This window comes from Platalea leucorodia (genome assembly GCF_965183815.1).
Source record: "Platalea leucorodia genome assembly, contig: HAP1_HAP1_SCAFFOLD_527, whole genome shotgun sequence".
Taxonomy (NCBI): domain Eukaryota; kingdom Metazoa; phylum Chordata; class Aves; order Pelecaniformes; family Threskiornithidae; genus Platalea; species Platalea leucorodia.
Genome location: NW_028121073.1, coordinates 1 through 19,723, shown reverse-complemented (window position 1 = coordinate 19,723; position 19,723 = coordinate 1). Strand labels below are relative to the sequence as shown.

At 73.7% G+C, this 19,723-nt stretch overlaps 1 protein-coding gene across 1 annotated transcript; it reads left to right on the top strand.

The window, feature by feature from the left end:
- Window positions 1–9,676: 9,676 nt before the first annotated feature.
- Window positions 9,677–15,191, top strand: IL11 (interleukin 11; the record flags this gene model as incomplete). Its single annotated transcript, XM_082339198.1, is given in 6 exon segments — window positions 9,677–9,683; window positions 11,612–11,793; window positions 12,368–12,454; window positions 13,236–13,394; window positions 15,026–15,043; window positions 15,045–15,191. Coding segments are annotated over 6 exon segments (600 nt in total).
- Between the last annotated feature and the right edge of the window lie 4,532 nt (window positions 15,192–19,723).

Sequence of the window (19,723 nt, the reverse complement as noted above, 5' to 3'; positions counted from 1 at the left end):
CGACCCCAAAATCCCACAAAATCGGTCCCAAATCCCCCCAAAACCCCCAAATCGTCCAAAACCGCCCCAAAATCCCACCAAATCGGTCCCAAATCTCCCCAAAACCCCCAAATCGTCCAAAACCGCCCCAAAATCCCCCCAAACCACCCCAAAATCCCCCCAAATCAGTCCCAAATCCCCCCAACAACCCCAAATCCCCCCAAACTGCCCCCAAATCCCCCCAAACCACCCCAAAATCCCACAAAATTGGTCCCAAAACCCTCCAAAGCCCCCAAATAGTCCAAAACCGCCCCAAAATCCCACCAAATCGGTCCCAAATCCCCCCCAAAACCCCAAATCCCCCAAAACCGCGCCCAAATCCCCCCAAACCACCCCAAAATCCCACCAAATCGGTCCCAAATCCACCCCAAAACCCCAAATACCCCAAAACCGCCCCAAAATCCCCCCAAACCACCCCAAAATCCCCCCAAATCGGTCCCAAATACCCCCCAAAACCCCAAATCCCCCAAAACTGCCCCCAAATCCCCCCAAACCACCCCAAAATCCCACCAAACCGGTCCCAAATCCCCCCGAAACCCCCAAATCCCCCAAAACCGCCCCAAAATCCCCCCCAACCCCTCCCAAAGCCTCCAAAGCCCCCAAATCGCCCCAAACCGCCCCAAGATCCCCCCAAACCCCCCCAAACCCCCCCCCGAGCCCCCAGAGCCCCCGGCCCCCGAGGGCGCGTGCGTGTGCGCGCACAGGCAGCCCTGCACACGCGTGTGTGCGTGCACGCGTGCGCATCCGTGTGCAGAGACACAGGCAGGCGTGCACACGCGTGTATACGGGCACCCACGTCCCTATGCACGCACATACGTGTGCGTACAGGCACATACACACGCGTATACGGGCACACGTGCGTAGGGACGCACATACGTGCGCGTACAGGCACATACGCACGTGTATACGGGCACCCGCGTCCCTATGCACGCACATACGTGTGCGTACAGGCACATACGCACGCGTCTACGGGCACCCGCGTCCCTATGCACGCACATACGTGTGCGTACAGGCACATACGCACGCGTATACGGGCACCCGCGTCCCTATGCACGCACATACGTGTGCGTACAGGCACATACGCACGCGTATACGGGCACACGTGCGTAGGGACGCACATACGTGTGCGTACAGGCACATACGCACGCGTATACGGGCACCCGCGTGCGTATGCACGCACATACGTGTGCGTACAGGCACATACGCACGCGTATACGGGCACACGTGCGTAGGGACGCACATACGTGTGCGTACAGGCACATACGCACGCGTATACGGGCACACGTGCGTAGGGACGCACATACGTGCGCGTACAGGCACATACGCACGCGTATACGGGCACACGTGCGTAGGGACGCACATACGTGTGCGTACAGGCACATACGCACGCGTATACGGGCACCCACGTGCGTAGGGACGCACACACGTGTGCGTACAGGCACATACGCACGCGTATACGGGCACCCGCGTGCGTATGCACGCACATACGTGTGCGTACAGGCACATACGCACGCGTATACGGGCACCCACGTGCGTAGGGACGCACACACGTGTGCGTACAGGCACATACGCACGCGTATACGGGCACCCGCGTCCCTATGCACGCACATACGTGTGCGTACAGGCACATACGCACGCGTCTACGGGCACCCGCGTCCCTATGCACGCACATACGTGTGCGTACAGGCACATACGCACGCGTCTACGGGCACCCGCGTCCCTATGCACGCACATACGTGTGCGTACAGGCACATACGCACGCGTCTACGGGCACCCGCGTCCCTATGCACGCACATACGTGTGCGTACAGGCACATACGCACGCGTATACGGGCACCCGCGTCCCTATGCACGCACATACGTGCGCGTACAGGCACATACGCACGCGTATACGGGCACACGTGCGTAGGGACGCACACACGTGTGCGTACAGGCACATACGCACGCGTATACGGGCACACGTGCGTAGGGACGCACATACGTGCGCGTACAGGCACATACGCACGCGTATACGGGCACACGTACGTAGGGACGCACACGCGTGTGCGCACAGGCACATACGCACGCGTATACGGGCACGCGTACATAGGGGGACACACACGTGTGCGCACAGGGACGGGCCCAGGCACACGCGTGTGCACACAGGGACGGGCCCAGGCCCAGGCACACGCGTGTGCGTGCATGGACAGACCCAGGCCCAGGCACACGCGTGTGCGCAGGGACGGGCCCAGGCCCAGGCACACGCGTGTGCGCACACGGATGGGCCCAGGCACACGCGTGTGCGCTCAGGGACGGGCCCAGGCCCAGGCACACGCGTGTGCGTGCATGGACAGACCCAGGCCCAGGCACACGCGTGTGCGCACACGGACAGACCCAGGCCCAGGCACACGCGTGTGCGCTCAGGGACGAGCCCAGGCCCAGGCACACGCGTGTGCGCACACGGACAGGCCCAGGCCCAGGCACACGCGTGTGCGCTCAGGGACGAGCCCAGGCCCAGGCACACGCGTGTGCGCACACGGACAGGCCCAGGCCCAGGCACACGCGTGTGCGCGCAGGGACGGGCCCAGGCCCAGGCACACGCGTGTGCGCACACGGATGGGCCCAGGCACACGCGTGTGCGCGCAGGGACGGGCCCAGGCCCAGGCACACGCGTGTGCGCACACGGACAGGCCCAGGCCCAGGCACACGCGTGTGCGCTCAGGGACGGGCCCAGGCCCAGGCACACGCGTGTGCGCACACGGACAGACCCAGGCCCAGGCACACGCGTGTGCGCGCAGGGACGGGCCCAGGCCCAGGCACACGCGTGGCACAGAGCACACGCGTATGCGCACACGAGCCTGTGTCCGTCCGTCCGTCCCCCCAGCCCCCAGCTTCACCCCTGTCCACCCGTCCGTCCGTCCGTCTGTCCTGCCTGCAGCCCTGCACCCTCCCTTTTCCCTCCCTCCCCCCCCGGGGGGGTCTGTCCGTCCGTCCGTCCTGCCTGCAGCCCTGCACCCTCCCTTTTCCCTCCCTCCCCCCCCGGGGGGGTCTGTCCGTCCGTCCGTCCTGCCTGCACCCACCTTCACCCCCATCCACCCCTCCGTCCGTCTGTCCTGCCTGCCTGTACCCCCCCTTTTCCCTCTGTGCCCCCCCAGGGGGGGTCTGTCCGTCCGTCTGTCCGTCCCCCCAGCCCCCAGCTTCACCCCTGTCCACCCTCTGTCCGTCCGTCCGTCCTGTCTGCACCCAGCTGCACCCCCCCTTTTCCCTCTGTGCCCCCCCAGGGGGGGTCTGTCCGTCCGTCTGTCCGTCCCCCCAGCCCCCAGCTTCACCCCCCGTCCACCCTCTGTCCGTCCGTCCGTCCATCCGTCCCGCCTGCACCCAGCTGCACCCCAGCCCCCCCTCAGCCCTGGGCCCCCCCCCGGGGGGTCCGTCCGTCCGTCCCCCCAGCCCCCAGCTTCACCCCCTGTCCGTCCGTCCATCCGTCTGGTGTGCACCCAGCTTCACCCCCTGTCCACCCGTCCGTCCGTCCGTCTGTCCTGCCTGCAGCCCTGCACCCTCCCTTTTCCCTCCCTCCCCCCCCGGGGGGGTCTGTCCGTCCGTCCGTCCTGCCTGCACCCACCTTCACCCCCATCCACCCCTCCGTCTGTCTGTCCTGCCTGCCTGCACCCCCCTTTTCCCTCTGTGCCCCCCCCCGGGGGGGGGGTCTGTCTGTCCGTCTGTCCGTCCCCCCAGCCCCCAGCTTCACCCCCCGTCCACCCTCTGTCCGTCCGTCCGTCCGTCCTGTCTGCACCGAGCTGCACCCCCAGCCCCCCCTCAGCCCTGGGCCCCCCCCCGGGGGGGTCTGTCCATCCGTCTGTCCTGCCTGCACCCACCTTCGCCCCCATCCACCCCTCCGTCCGTCTGTCCTGCCTGCCTGCACCCCCCTTTTCCCTCTGTGCCCCCCCAGGGGGGGTCCGTCTGTCCATCTGTCTGTCCATCCGTCCTGTCTGCACCCAGCTGCACCCCCCCCCTTTTCCCTCTGTGCCCCCCCGGGGGGGGGGTCTGTCCGTCCGTCTGTCCGTCCATCCGTCTCGCCTGCACCCAGCTGCACCCCCAGCCCCCCCTCAGCCCTGTGCCCCCCCAGGGGTCCGTCCGTCCGTCCCCCCAGCCCCCAGCTTCACCCCTGTCCACCCTCCATCTGTCCGTCCGTCCTGTCTGCACTCAGCTGCACCCCCCTTTTCCCTCTGTGCCCCCCCCAGGGGGGGGTCTGTCCGTCCGTCTGTCCATCCGTCCGTCCGTCTGTCCATCCTTCCGTCCGTCCTGTCTGCACTCAGCTGCACCCCCCCTTTTCCCTCTGTGCCCCCCCCCGGGGGGTCTGTCCGTCCGTCCGTCCGTCCCCCCAGCCCCCAGCTTCACCCCGTCCACCCTCCGTCCGTCCGTCCGTCTGTCCGTCCGTCCGTCCGTCCGGGCTCACCTCCAGCCCCCCCCCCCCCTGCGGTCGGCCTGGGCCTGCCCCGACCGGGGGCATTTGCGTCAAACGCCCCCCCCTCCCCTCCCCCCCCCAGCCCGGCCTGTGCGGGGGGGGACACACGGACGGACGGACGGACAGACAGACATGGGGGGGGGGGGGGGATGGGGACGTGACCCGTGTGTTTGGGCGAAGCCACCGCTGACGCCAGCGGCTGCCCCCCCCCAGGGCTGGGGGGGGTGGGGGGGACATGGGGGGATGGGGGGGATGGGGGGGACGGGGGGACATGGGGGGGGATGGGGGGGCCGGGGGGGACATGGGGACAGGGGGGGATGGGGGCTATGGGGGGATGGGGGCGCATGGGGGGACTTGGGGGGCTGCAGAGGCCGGGGGCTATGGGGAGATGGGGGGGCTGGGGGGGGACATGGGGGGGCTGGGGGGACTTGGGGGGCTGCAGGTGTTGGGGGGCTGCAGGAGCTGGGGGCTGGGGGGGGCTGGGGGGGGGCTGGGGGGCTGCAGGAGCCGGGGGCTATGGGGAGATGGGGGGCTATGGGGGGCTGGGGGGGGGACCCCAAAGAGCTGAGGGGGCTGCGGAGCCGGGGGAAGGGGGGAGGGCAGAGCGGGGACCCCATCCCCCCGGCTCCGGGTGCGCTGGGGACACCTCGGGTGACGGTGGCACGGCGGTGACGGTGCCGCCGCGGCGAGGATGCCACCGCGCACACCCGCGGCGGGACGCGGCGGTGACACGGCGGTGACGGTGCCACCGCAGACACCCATGGCGGGACGCGGCGGTGACGGTGCCGGTGCCACCGCGGTGTCGGTGCCACCGCGGTGACGGTGCCACGGTGGTGACGGTGCCACGGTGGTGTCAGTGCCACCACAGTGACAGTGCCATGGTGGTGACAGTGCCACGGTGGTGACAGTGCCACCGCGGTGACGGTGCCATGGTGGTGACGGTGCCACGGCAGTGATGGTGCCACGGTGGTGTCAGTGCCACCACAGTGACAGTGCCACCGTGGTGATGGTGCCACCACGGTGACGGTGCCATGGCGGTGACGGTGCCATGGCGGTGACGATGCCACCGCGCACACCCGCGGCGGGCCGGGAGCACGTGCGCCGCCGGCACACCCAAACGCCGCCGGCCGGCCCCGACCCGCTGCCGCCGGCGGCCGCCCCGGGGGGGCTCCGGCCATTCCCCGGTGCCGGCGGCGGGGGGAGCGGCCGCAGCACCGGTGGGTGCCCCCGCACCGCGTGGCCGCATCCTGCCGGGCCCCCTCGGCGTCACCGCCGGCCGCGCCTGACGCACGTCCCCTCCCGCCCCCTCGGCGCGGACGCAAGCGTCGGTGATGGATGGGGCGACCGCGGCGGCGGGGCCGACCACCCACCCCGGCGAGCGGCCGCCGTCCCCCCCGCCGTCCCCCCGAAACCCGGCGCCTCGGCGGCACGCGGTGCCGGTTGGGGGGACGACACCCCCTTACCGCCACCACCCCCCCAAAAAACAAAAAAAAAAACCCAACAAACCACCGTCTGGGAAAACACCCAAAGGGCACCCGACCGCGGCCGGCGGCACACGCAGGCACGCGGTACCGGCCCGGCACAGCCGCCGGCACCGGCAGCAGGCCAAGGGCCCAGCCCGGCCGCCCCACGTGCCGGGACAGGCAGCGGCGGGCAGCGGGGTGCCGGGGTCCCCCCGGTGCAGGCAGGGCGGGCAGGGCCAGGCAGGAGCGCCGGTTTTTTTCCCCCCACCACCGTCACCTGGCAGCTAAATATTTACCGCGCCGGCTGTTTGCCTTGGCAGGGCCGCCGCCGCCGCCGCCGCCGCCGCCGCCGTGCCCTCACACGTCCACGCCGCCGGCGCCCGGCCCCCCGCCCCGCGGCACCGCCGGCACGGCTGTGGGTGGCGGTGGCTGTGGGGCAGGGGCTATGGGGCTATGGGGCAGGCCGCGCCGGCCGCGGGGCAGGCCGCGGTGGCCGTGGGGCAGCGGCAGGAGGCCGTGGCTGTAGGGCAGGAGCCGTGGCTATAGGGCAAGATTCTGTGCCTATAGGGTGGGGGGTGGCTATGGGGCTGTGGGGCAGGGGCTATGGGGCAGGACGCGCTGGCCGGGAGGCAGGTGCTGGTGGCCACGGGGCAGCGGCAAGAGGCCACGGCTATAGGGCAGGAGCCGTGGCTATAGGGCAGGACTGTGGCTATAGGGCCGTGGCTATAGGGCAGGGGAGTGTGGCTATGGGGCTGTGGCTGTGGGGCAGGAGCCGTGGCTGTGGGGCAGGAGCCATGGCTATAGGGCTGTGGCTACGGGGCAGGGGGCCGTGGCTATGGGGCAGGGGGGCCGCAGCCGTGGGGCAGGAGCCACAGCCATGGGGCAGGGGGCCGCAGCCGTGGGGCAGGAGCCACAGCCATGGGGCAGGAGCCGCGGCCGTGGGGCAGGGGGCCGCAGCCATGGGGCAGGAGCCACAGCCATGGGGCAGGAGCCGCGGCCGTGGGGCAGGGGGCCGCAGCCGTGGGGCAGGAGCCACAGCCATGGGGCAGGAGCCGCGGCCGTGGGGCAGGAGCCGCGGCCGTGGGGCAGGAGCCACAGCCATGGGGCAGGAGCCGCGGCCGGGGGGCAGCGCGGTGACGCAGGGCCTGGGGGGCAGGAGGCGGCTGCGGGGGGCCGGGGGGGCGGGGGGGCCGCTGCCTGCGGCCGCTGCCTGCGGCTGCCCGGGGTTTCCGCTGCTGCCGGCGCTGACGCCATCGGGGCCCCCCCGGCCGCCCCCGCCGCCGGCCGGCGGCGCCCAGCGCGGGGGGACGGCGACGGGGGACGGGACCCCCCGGCACCCAAGGGACCCCCGCGGCCCGGCCCTGCCCTCGCCCCCCAGCGCCCACCGGGGGGGGGGGGGCTGTGGGGTGGGGGGTGCCGGGGGTGCTCGCCACGGGTGCTCGCCGGGGGCGCTTGCCGTGGGTTCTTGCCGTGGGTGCACTCCACGGGTGGTCACCGTGGGTGCTCGCCGTGGGTGCTCACTGTGGGTGCTCGCCGTGGGTGCTTGCCGTGGGTGCTCACTGTGGGTGCTCGCCATGGGTGCTCGCCGTGGGTGCTCGCCGTGGGTGCTCACTGTGGGTGCTCACCGTGGGCGCTCTCCGTGGGCACTCGCTATGGGTGCTTGCTGTGGGTGCTCGCCGTGGGTGATCACGGTGGGTTCTTGCCGTGGGTGCGCTCCACGGGTGCTCGCCGTGGGTTGTGCTGTGGGCGCTTGCCGTGGGTGCTCGCCACGGATGCTCTCCATGGGTGCTCGCCACGGGTGCTCTCCGTGGGTGCTCGCTATGGGTGCTCGCCGTGGGTGCTCGCCGTGGGTGATCATGGTGGGTTCTTGCCGTGGGTTCTTGCTGTGGGTGCTCCCCGTGGGTGCTCGCCGTGGGTGATCACTGTGGGTGTTCTCCGTGGATTCGTGCCGTGGGTGCTCGCCGTGGGTGCTCACCACGGGTGCTCGCTGTGGGTGCTCCCCGTGGGTGCTCCCCGTGGGTGATCACTGTGGGTGCTCCCCGTGGGTGCTCCCCGTGGGTGCTCGCCGTGGGCGAGCGCCCCGCGCCCCCCCGCGCCCCTCCCCACGCGCGGGGGCCCCGCCCCGGGGCGGCCCCGGCCGCCCGCAGCCCCACGGGGGGGCCCGGCGCTGACGCGCGTGGGGCGGCCCGGGGGGGGGGGGGGGAGGGGAGGGGGGTGAGACATCGCGGGGGGCGGGGGGCTGAGTCAGTGCGGGGGGGGGGGGCGCGGCGAGGGGGGGGGGGGGTCCCCACGTCCACGCGTGGCGGGGGGCGCGGGTGGAACCGGCTGCGGTGCGGGGGGGGGGGGGGGGTGTCCCCGGTGCCCGGGTGGGCCCGATCCTGGTGCGGGGTGGAAGCGGGTGCGGGGCCCGATCCCGCCGCGGGGCCCGATCCCGGTGCGGGGCCCGATCCTGGCGCAGGCGGCTCCCGGTGCGGGGCCCGATCCCGGTGCGGGACGGAGGCCGGGGGCGGCGGGACCCCGCTGCGGGGCCCGATCCCGCGGCGGGGCCCGATCCCGCCGCCCGCCCCCGTCCCGTCCCACGGGGCCGCTCCCGCGGGGCCGGGGCCGGGCGGGGGCCGGGCGGGGGCCGGTCCCTCCGCCGGGGCGGAGCAGGGGCCGGTCCCGCCGCTGCTCCGGGCCCGAGCCCGGTGCGTGGGGCCGGGGAGGGGAGGGGGGGGGCCCCGCGTGTCCCGCCGCCCCCCGCGCCGTGTCCGCCGTGGGGGGTTTCTCTCCCCCCGGTGCGTTGCTGAATGGAAAAGCCGTGACTCAGGCGTGTGTCATCGCCGCCGCCGGCCGCGCCGGGATATAAGGGGCGGCGCGGAGCCGGGGCGTCACGCGGGGACACACGGCCACGCTCCACGCCGCCGCGCCGGGCACCGGCGGCCGCTCCCACGCGAGTCCCCGGCCGCGCCGCGCCGGCTCCTCCCGCCCGCCTCCCCGCTTGACTGGGGGGGGGGGAGCGTTTCACGGCGAGTGGGAGCGTGTCGCGGCGAGTGGGAGTGTGTCGCGGCGAGTGGGAGCGTGTCGCGGCGAGTGGGAGCGTGTCGCGGCGAGTGGGGGGGGTGTCGCGGCGAGTGGGAGCCCGGCGCGGCGAGCGGGAGGCCGCCCGTGGCCGTGGGAGCGTGGCCGTGAGAGTGGGAGCCCGTCCCGGTGAGTGGGAGCGTGGCCGTGGGAGCGTGGCCGTGAGAGTGGGAGCGTGTCACGGCGAGCGGGAGGCTGCCCGTGACCGTGGGAGCCTGGCCGTGACCGTGGGAGCCCGTCCCGGTGAGTGGGAGCGTGTGGCCGTGACCGTGGGAGCGTGGCCGTGAGCGTCTCCGTGAGAGTGGGAGGGTGTCACCCCGAGTGGGAGCGTGTCCGTGGGGCCGGGAGTGTGTCAGTGCGTGTCCGTGGGGCTGAGCGTGTCCGTGGGGCTGTGAGCGTGTCAGTGCGTGTCCGTGGGGCAGTGAGCGTGTCCGTGGGGCCGTGAGCGTGTCCGTGGGGCTGAGCGTGTCCGTGGGGCCGTGAGCGTCTCAGAGCAGCGCGGGTGGGAGCCGTGTCGGCGTGGCCGTGGGAGCGTGGCCGTGGGAGCGTGCCAGCCCCTTGCACGGCAGCAGAGCCCCCCCCCCCCGCCCCCTCCCACGGTCCCGGCCCCGCCGCGGGTGGATCCCCCCGTCCCGCCCCGTGGGGACCGCGGGCAAGGACCCTCCCGCCCCGCCATGACAAGTAAGTGCCGCCACGCCGCGGGTGGGGGGGAGACACGCGTGGGGAAAGGGGGGGGGGGGCTTCTCCATCCCCCCCCCCGGGATTGGGGGGGGGTTCGCGGGTGGATCCCCCCCCCCCACGGCCGCGGCGGGACGGGGCGCGTCCATCCCCGCCGCCTCGGGGCGCGGGCAGCTGCCGCCGCGCCTCAAACCGCAAACGGCCCCGGCGCACCTGCCCGCCCGCGGCGGCCGCGCCTGCGTGGGCAGCGGGGGCACGCGTGGGCGCGGGGACACGCGTGGGGGCGGCCGCCGGGGGGGCGGGGGGGGCGGCCCCGCACGGATACGCGCGGCCGCGGGGACACGCGTGGGGGGGGGGGGGGATGGAGACACGCACACCCCCCCCCGCCCCCCCGCGCGGGTGGGCCCCCCACTCGCGGGGCTCCCCGGTGCCGCCCGCCCCTGACTCAGCCCGCATCACTCTTTCCAGCCCGGACCGCACAGGGCGCCGCCGCCCCCCGCCCCCCGCCCGCCGCCCCCCCGGGACGCGACGGGACGGGCACCCCCCGCCGCGCTGCCCCCGAATCCCCAGCCCCGGGAGTCCCGGGAGCCCCCCGAATCCCCAGCCCCGGGAGCCCCGGGAGCCCCGGGAGCCCCCAGCCCCGGGACCCCCAAATTGCGGGAGCCCCGGGATCCCGCAACTCTGGGAGCCCCGGGAGCCCCCGAATCCCCAGCCCCGGGAGCCCCGAGAACCCCGAGATCCCCAGCCCCGGCAGCTCCGGGAGCCCCGGGATCCCGCAGCTCCGGGAGCCCCGGGAACCCCGGGATCCCCAGCCCCGGGAGCTCCGGGAGCCCCGGAATCCCCAGGCCCGGGAGTCCCGGGAGCCCCCAGCCCCGGGACCCCCAAATTGCGGGAGCACCGGGATCCCGCAGCTCCGGGAGCCTCGGGAGCCCCCGAATCCCCAGCCCCTGGAGCCCCGGGAACCCCGGGAGGGAGCCCCGGGATCCCGCAGCTCCGGGATGCCCCAGTCCCGGGAGCACTGGGAGCACTGGGAGCCCCGGGAGCCCCGGAATCCTCAGCCCCGGGAGCCCCGGGAGTCCCCAGCCCCGGTACCCTCGTTAACCCCGGGATCCCCCCGATCCCGGGATCCCCAGCCCCGGCATCCCCAAATTCCGGGAGCCCCGGGAGCCCCGGAATCCCCAGCCCCGGGAGCCCCGGGAGGGAGCCCCGGGATCCCGCAGCCCTGGGATGCTCCAGTCCCGGGATCCCCAAATTGCGGGAGCCCCGGGAACACCGGGATCCCGCAGCCCCGGGAGCCCCAGCCCCGGGAGCCCCGTTACCCCCGGGACCACCGGGATCCTCGAATCCCGGGATGCCCCAGCCCCGGGAGTCCCGGGATGCCCCAGCCCCGCCATCCCCGGCGGCTCCGTGTCCCGGGATCCCCCGTCCCGGCATTCCCGGGATCCCCAAATTCCGAGAGCCCTGGGATTCCCGACTCCCGGGAGCACTGGGAGCACCGGGAGCCTCCAGCCCGGGAGCCCCGGGATTCCGCAGCTCCGGGAGCCCCGGGAACCCTGGAATCCCCAGCCCCGGGAGCCCCGGGATCTCCCAGCCCCGGCAGCCCCGGGAGCACCGGGAGGGAGCCCCGGGAACTCCGGAATCCCCCAGCCCGGGAGCCCCGGGATCCTGCAGCCCCGGGAGCCGCGGGAGCCCCGGGATCCTGCAGCCCCGGGAGTCCCGGGAGCCCCGGGAGCCCTGGAATCCCCAGCCCCGGGGAGCTCCGGGATCCTGCAGCCCCGGGAGTCCCGGGAGCCCCGGGAGCCCCGGAATCCCCAGCCCCGGGAGTCCCGGGAGCCCCGGGAGCCCCCAGCCCCAGCCCCCCGGGGATCCCGGGAGGCGGCCGCGGCCCCCCCCCCCCCCGGCGCCCCCCCACGCGTGTCTGTGTCCCGCAGGTGGGCTGTGGCGGGCGCTGCTGGCGCTGCTGGGGCTGTGGCCGGGGCTGTGGCCGGGGCCGTGCCCGGGGCTGGCGGCCGCCCCCCGCCTGCGACCCCCGGACCCCCGAGCCGACCTCGACAGCGTCGTCAGCCTGGCCAAGGCCCTGCTCAGCGACACCAAGGCTTTCCTCGCGCTCCTCGTGGGTACCCCCGCCCCACGGCGCCCCACGGCACCCCACTTCCCCCCCCCCCATCCCACGGCACCCCACGGCACCCCACCCAGCCCCACGGCACCCCACTTCCCCCCCACCCCACCCCACGGCACCCCACACTGCCCCACGGCACCCCACTTCCCCCCCCCCCATCCCACGGCACCCCACACTGCCCCACGGCACCCCACTTCCACCCCACGGCGCCCCATGCCACCCCACACTGCCCCACGGCACCCCAGTTCCCCCCCGCCCCATCCCACGGCACCCCATGGCACCCCACACTGCCCCACGGCACCCCACTTCCACCCCACCCCATCCCACGGCACCCCACACTGCCCCACGGCACCCCACTTCCACCCCACGGCACCCCATTCCACCCCACGGCACCCCACGGCACCCCACACTGCCCCACGGCACCCCATGCCACCCCACGCCACCCCATGCCACCCCACGGTGCCCCACTTCCACCCCACGGCGCCCCACCCCGCCCCACGGCTTGCCCGCCCCCCCCACGCGTGGGGGGCTGGTCCCGCGTGGGCTGAGCCCCGCCTCTCGCCGGCAGAAGTCGCGGCTCCCGGCGGAGGGGGAGCACAAGCTGGAGTCGCTGCCCGTCCTGGCCATGAGCGCCCCGGAGCTGGCCAACATCCAGGTGGGGCGGGGGGCACGGACACGGGTGGGGGGGGGGGGCTGCGGTCGTTGGGGTGCCCGTGGGGCGTGGGAGGGGGTCCCGGTGTCCGTGGGGTCCCCGTGGGCGCAGGAGCGGGGTCCCGGTGTCCATGGGGTCCCTGTGGGCGCGGGAGTGGGGTCTTGTGGGTACAGTGGGGTCCCCGTGGGAGTGGGGTCCCCCCGTGGGTATGGGAGCGGGGTCCCCCCGAGGTGTGGGAGGGGGTTCCCCGTGGGTGTGGGGTCCCCCGTGGCCACCGCAGGGAGCATGGGCTCCCCGTGGGTGGGAGCGGGGGCCGGTGCGGGTTCCTCGTGGGTGTGGGGGTCCCCAGTGGGGTGTGGGAGTGGGTTCCCGGTGGGAGCGGGCTCCCGTGGGTGGGAGCGGGGGTCCCTATGGGGTCCCCATGGGTGTGGGGGTCCCCAGTGGGGTGTGGGAGCAGGTTCCCAGTGGGAGCGGGCTCCCGTGGGTGGCAGCAGGGACCCATATGGGGTCCCCATGGGTGTGGGGGTCCCCAGGGGGGCGTGGGAGCAGGTTCCCCGTGGGCGCGGGGTCCCCGTGGGTGGGAGCAGGGACCCATAGGGGGTGCCGTGGGTGGGAGCGGGGGCCGGGGCGGGTCCCCCGTGGGCGCGGGGTCCCCGTGGGTGGGAGCGGGGGTCCCTACGGGCTCCCGTGGGTGGGAGCGGGGGTCCCTAGGGGGTGCCGTGGGTGGGAGCGGGGGCCGGGGCGGGTCGGCCGTGGGCGCGGGGCTGACGCCGCGGCGGCGCAGGCGGCCGGGGCGCTGGGGCGGCTGAGCGGGGACCTGCAGCGGTACCAGCGGCACCTGGAGTGGCTGCGGCGCGCGGGCCCGGCGCTGCGGCCGCTGGAGCCCGAGCTGGGCGCGCTGCAGGCCCGGCTGGAGCGGCTGCTGCGGCGCCTCGACCACCTGGTAGGCGGGGCCTGGGAGGGTGGGGCCGGGGGGGCGTGGCTTAAGAGGGTGGGGCCGGGGGGCGGGGCTTGGGAGGGTGGGGCCGGCACCCCGCTTCCACTGGCGAGGGCGCTGGGGCTGGCGAGGGGGCGTGGCTTGAGGGGGGGTGGGCGGGGCTTTGCGGAGAGGAGGGTGGGGCCTGTGGGATGGGCGGGGCTTGGGGGCGTGGGAAACCTAGAGGGGGAAGGGGCGGGGTTTCGGCGAGGGGCGGGGCTTCTGCACGAGGAGGTGGCGCTGGAGGGGCGTGGCTTTCACGGGGAGGGCGGGGCCTGGCTGATGGGGGCGTGGCTTCTGCACTCGGACGCTCTCTCTGTTGTAGGGGCGGGGCTTCTGCGAGGAGGGGCGGGGCCTGCCGCCTGGGGGCGTGGCTTGCGCGCCGCACGCACCTGCCTGAGGGGGGGCGGGGCTTCTGCGCTTCGAGGCGGGGCATGCGCGAAAAGGGGCGGGGCCTCGGCCTGGAGGGCGTGTCCGCAGCAAAGGGGCGTGGTTTTCCGTGCGGGGGGGCGTGGCCTTTGCAAAAGGGGCGTGGCTCCCCACCATCCCTCCCCTCCCACACGCGTTCCCCCTCTCCCACGCGTGTCCGCCCCTCCCACGCGTGCCCCCTCCCACACGTGTCCCCCCCACGTGTGCCCCCCGCCCACGCGTGTCCCCCCTCCCACGCATGTGCCCCCTCCCACACGTGTCCCCCCCACGTGTGCCCCCCGCCCACGCGTGTCCCCCCCTGCCCACGTGCCCCCCCACGTGCTCCTTGCCCACGCGTGTCCCACGCGTGCCCCTCTCCCACGCATGTCCCCCATCACCCACACGTATCCCCCCCTCGCCCACACGTGTCCCCCCCCACGCGTGTCCCCTCTCCCACACGTGTCCCCCCCACGCGTGTCCCCCCCCCCACACGTCCCCCTTGCCCACACGTGTCCCCCCTCCCATGCATGTCCCCCTCTCCCATGTGTCCCCCTCTCACGTGTGTCCCCCCTCCCATGCGCGCCCCTCGCCCATGCGTGTCCCCCCTCCCCCGCGTGTCCCCCCTCCCCCGCGTGTCCCCCACCCACGTGTCCCCCTCTCCCACCTGTGTCCCCCCACCCACGCGTGTCCCCTCCACACGTCCCCCTCTCCCACGCGTGTCCCCCTCTCCCACGTGTGTCCCCCCCACACGTGTCCCCCTCTCCCACCTGTGTCCCCCCACCCACGTGTGTCCCCTCCACGCGTCCCCCTCTCCCACGCGTGTCCCCCCACCCACGCGTGTCCCCCCACATGTGTCCCCCTCTCCCACACGTGTCCCCCTCTCCCACGTGTCCCCCTTCCCACGCGTCCCCCCTCTCCCACGCGTGTCCCCCTCTCCCACACGTGTCCCCCCCACACGTGTCCCCCCCCACACGTGTGTCCCCTCCACGCGTCCCCCTCTCCCACGCGTGTCCCCCCACCCACGCATGTCCCCCCACGCGTGTCCCCCCTCTCCCACGCGTCCCCCCTCTCCCACGCGTGTCCCCCCCACGTCCCCCTCTCCCATGCATGTCCCCCCACGCGTGTCCCCCCCCCGCGTCCCCCCCCCCACGCGTGCCCCCCACCCACCCACGCGTGTCCCCCCCCCCCAGCTCTCCCGCCTGAGCCTGGCCCGCCCCCAGCGCCCCGCAGCCGCCGCTGCCGCCCCCCGCCTCGCCCTGGGCCGCCGTCCAGGCCGCCCACGCCATCTTCCACGGCCTCCACCTCCACCTGGACTGGGCCTCCCGCGCCCTCGTCCTCCTGCGCAACAAGCTGTGACGCCGCCGCCGCCCCCTAATTTATTCTTATTTATTGGCCGCGTCGGGTCGCCCGCCGTATTTTATTGTTAATTATTATTATTAATGAATGAACGCCCCCCCCCGCCCGCGCCCGGGGACGCCCCGGCGCCCGGGGACCCCCGCGGGCCGCCCTAATTTATTGCCTCGGGCCCCGGCTCGGCCCCTTTTTTATCGTTTTTAAGAGGAGAAAAAAAAAAATAAACGCGTTTTTGGAAGAAAAGAATAAAAAAAATAAAGTTTCGAGGTGCCGCGGTGTCTGCACGGGGGGGGGAGCGGGCAGGGATGGGGGATGCAGGCAGGGCTGCAGGCAGGGATGGAGGCAGGGAAGCAGGCAGGGATGGAGGGATGCAGGCAGGGATGGAGGCAGGGCAGCAGGCAGGGATGGGGATGCAGGCAGGGGTGCAGGCAGGGAAGCAGACAGGGATGGAGGGATGCAGGCAGGGATGGAGGGATGCAGGCAGGGATGCAGGCAGGGCAGCAGGCAGGGCTGCAGGCAGGGATGGGGGCAGGGCAGCAGGCAGGGCTGGGGATGCAGGCAGGGCAGCAGGCAGGGCTGCAGGCAGGGCTGGGGATGCAGGCAGGGAAGCAGACAGGGATGGAGGGATGCAGGCAGGGATGGAGGGATGCAGGCAGGGCAGCAGGCAGGGCTGCAGGCAGGGCTGGGGATGCAGGCAGGGCTGCAGGCAGGGACCGGGAGGCCGGGGGGGGGGGGGGGGGGGGAGGGACAGAGATGACCGAAGCCCGGTGGAACAACCCCCACCCGTGATCGGGGGGGGGGCCGGGCCCCCCCAGCACAGCAGCTTTATTGAGACACCGACGTGATGCCCCCCCCCATCCTGGGGGGCCCGATCCTGCCCCTCCCCCCCCCCCCTTCTAACCGCTACCACCCCCCCGGCACCGCTCAGAGGTCAGGGTGGGGGGGTCAGGGTGGGGGGGTCCTGGGGGGGCACGGGGGGGGGTCTCCTCCTCGGGGGGGTCCCGGGGGGTCCGGGGGGGGGTCTCCTCCTCGGGGGGGGCCTGGGGGGATCTGGGGGGGGTCTCCTCCTCGGGGGGGGCCCGGGGGGGCCCGGGCAGGGGGCTGAGGGGGGGGTCCCAGGGGAAGGCGACCCCCAGCCCCGCCATGCGCTCCTGGTAGACCCGGTCGAAGCGGGCGCTCTGCTCCGGCGTCAGGTGGTTCTTCCAGTCCCCGGAGATCCCTGGGGGCAGAGGGGGCGGTGACCCCCGGACCCCCCCCAGGGACCCCCCCATAGCCCCCAGAGACCCCCCCATAGCCCCCAGGGCCCCCAAGGACCCCCCATAGCCCCCAGGGACCCCCTCATAGCCCCCAGAGACCCCCCCATAGCCCCCAGGGACCCCCCATAGCCCCCAGAGGCCCCCCCATAGCCCCCAGGGACCCCCCATAGCCCCCAGGGACCCCCAGGGACCCCCTCATAGCCCCCAGGGACCCCTGACCCCCCCCGGGACCCCCCCATAGCCCCCAGAGATCCCCCCATAGCCCCCAGGGGCCCCCAGGGACCCTGTCATAGCCCCCAGGGACTCCCCACCCCCCCTGGGATCCCCCCCATAGCCCCCAGGGACCCTGTCATAGCCCCCAGGGACCCCCCCATAGCCCCCAAGGACCCCCAGGGGCCTCCCATAGCCCCCAGGGACCCCCCACCCCCCCCAGGACCCCCCCATAGCCCCCAAGGACCCCCAGGGACCCCCCATAGCCCCCAGGGACCCTGTCATAGCCCCCAGGGACCCCCCCATAGCCCCCAAGGACCCCCAGGGACCCCCCATAGCCCCCAGGGACCCCCCCATAGCCCCCAGGGACCCCCCATAGCCCCCAAGGACCCCCAGGGACCCCCCATAGCCCCCAGGGACCCCCCACCCCCCCCAGGACCCCCCCATAGCCCCCAAGGACCCCCAGGGACCCCCCATAGCCCCCAGGGACCCTGTCATAGCCCCCAGGGACCCCCCACCCCCCCGGGACCCCCCATAGCCCCCAGGGACCCCCCCATAGCCCCCAAGGACCCCCAGGGACCCCCCACCCCCCCGGGACCCCCCATAGCCCCCAAGGACCCCCAGGGACCCCCCACCCCCCCCAGGACCCCCCCATAGCCCCCAGGGACCCCCCCGACCCTCCTGCCCCCCCCATCTCCCCACTCTGTTCCCAGTGCCCCCATTCCTGTTCCCCATGTCCCTGATGCCCGTGCCCCCCCCTTGTCCCTGTCCCCATCCCTGTGTCCCCATCCCCATGGCCCCCATCCCCGTGTCCCTGTCCCCACGTCCCCATTCCCTTGTCCCCTTCCCTGTCCCTGTGTCCCCGTGTCCCTGTCCCCATCCCTGTCCCGCCATCCCCACGGCCCCATTGCCATCGCCGCTTCTCCATCCACGTCCCCGTCCCCTTGTCCCCATCCCCGCGTCCCCGTCCCCACATCCCCATCCCTGTCCCCATGTCCCTGTCCCCATCATTGTCCCCATGTCTCCATCCCCGTCCCCATGTCCCCATCCCTGTGTCCCCATCCCCATGTCCCCCATCCCCTTGTCCCCATCCCCACGTCCCCGTCCCCACATCCCCATCCCCACGTCCCCATCCCCATGTCCCCCTGTCCCCCTGTCCCCATCCCCATCCCCGTGTCCCCATCCCTGTCCCCGTGTCCCCATCCCCATGTCCCCGTGTCCCTGTCCCCCGTCCCCTTGTCCCCATCCCTGTGTCCCCGTCCCTGTCCCCATGTCCCCCCGTCCTGTGTCCCCATCCCTGTCCCCGTGTCCCCATCCCCGTGTCCCCATCCCTGTCCCCGTGTCCCCATTCCCGTGTCCCCGTCCCTGTCCCCATGTGTCCCCGTCCCCACACCCCCCCGTCCCCTGTCCCCATCCCCACGTCCCCATCCTGTCCCCACGTCCCCATCCCCACGTCCCCATGTGTCCCCGTCCCCTTGTCCCCGTGTCCCCATGTCCCTGTCCCCTGTCCCCACGTCCCCATCCCCACGTCCCTGTCCCCGCGTCCCCGTCTCCATGTCCCCCAATCCCCGTGTCCCCGTCCCTGTCCCCATGTGTCCCCGTCCCCACACCCCCCCGTCCCCTGTCCCCATCCCCACGTCCCCATCCCTGTCCCACGTCCCCATCCCCACGTCCCCATCCTGTCCCCACGTGTCCCCGTCCCCTTGTCCCCGTGTCCCCATCCCCATGTCCCTGTCCCCTGTCCCATGTCCCCATCCCCGTGTCCCCCATCCCCACGTCCCCATCCCTGCCCCCGTCCCCGTGTCCCCATCCCTGTCCCCCGTCCCCGTGTCCCCATCCCTGTCCCCCGCGTCCCCGTGCCCCCGTCCCCACCCTTGCGCAGGAAGGGGCCGCGGCGCAGGTCGAGGATGAAGGGGGGGGAGAGGCTGAAGTTGCTCATGCGGTTGCGGCTCATGGCGGCGAAGGAGGCGTTGGCCACCACCGCGTCCAGCGCCTCCGCGCTCAGCTCCCGCCCCAGGAAGGCGCAGAGGCGCTCCACGCTGCCACGCAGGTCCTGGGGGGACACGGGGGGACGTGGGGGGGACACGGGGGGACGTGGGGACACGGGGGACGTGGGGGACATGGGGGACACGGGGGGACGTGGGGGGACACACAGGGTGTGGGGCGCAGGGATGCTCCACGCTGCCACGCAGGTCCTGGGGGGACACGGGGGACGTGGGGGGACACGGGGGGACGTGGGGACACGGGGGGACGTGGGGACATGGGGGACACGGGGGGACGTGGGGGGACACACAGGGTGTGGGGCGCAGGGATGCTCCACGCTGCCACGCAGGTCCTGGGGGGACACGGGGGGACGTGGGGACACGGGGGGACATGGGGACATGGGGGACACGGGGGGGACATGGGGACACCAGGGGGCACGGGGACATGGGGGGACACACAGGGTGTGGGGCGCAGGGATGCTCCACGCTGCCACGCAGGTCCTGGGGGGACACGGGGGGACGTGGGGGGACACGGGGGACGTGGGGACACGGGGGGACGTGGGGACATGGGGGACACGGGGGGACGTGGGGGGACACACAGGGTGTGGGGCGCAGGGATGCTCCACGCTGCCACGCAGGTCCTGGGGGGACACGGGGGGACGTGGGGACACGGGGGGACATGGGGACATGGGGGACACGGGGGGACATGGGGACACCAGGGGGCACGGGGACATGGGGGGACACACAGGGTGTGGGGCGCAGGGATGCTCCACGCTGCCACGCAGGTCCTGGGGGGACACGGGGGGACGTGGGGGGACACGGGGGACGTGGGGACACGGGGGGACGTGGGGACATGGGGGACACGGGGGGACGTGGGGGGACACACAGGGTGTGGGGCGCAGGGATGCTCCACGCTGCCACGCAGGTCCTGGGGGGACACGGGGGGACGTGGGGACACGGGGGGACGTGGGGACATGGGGGACACGGGGGGACATGGGGACACCAGGGGGTACGGGGACATGGGGGGACACACAGGGTGTGGGGCGCAGGGATGCTCCACGCTGCCACGCAGGTCCTGGGGGGACCA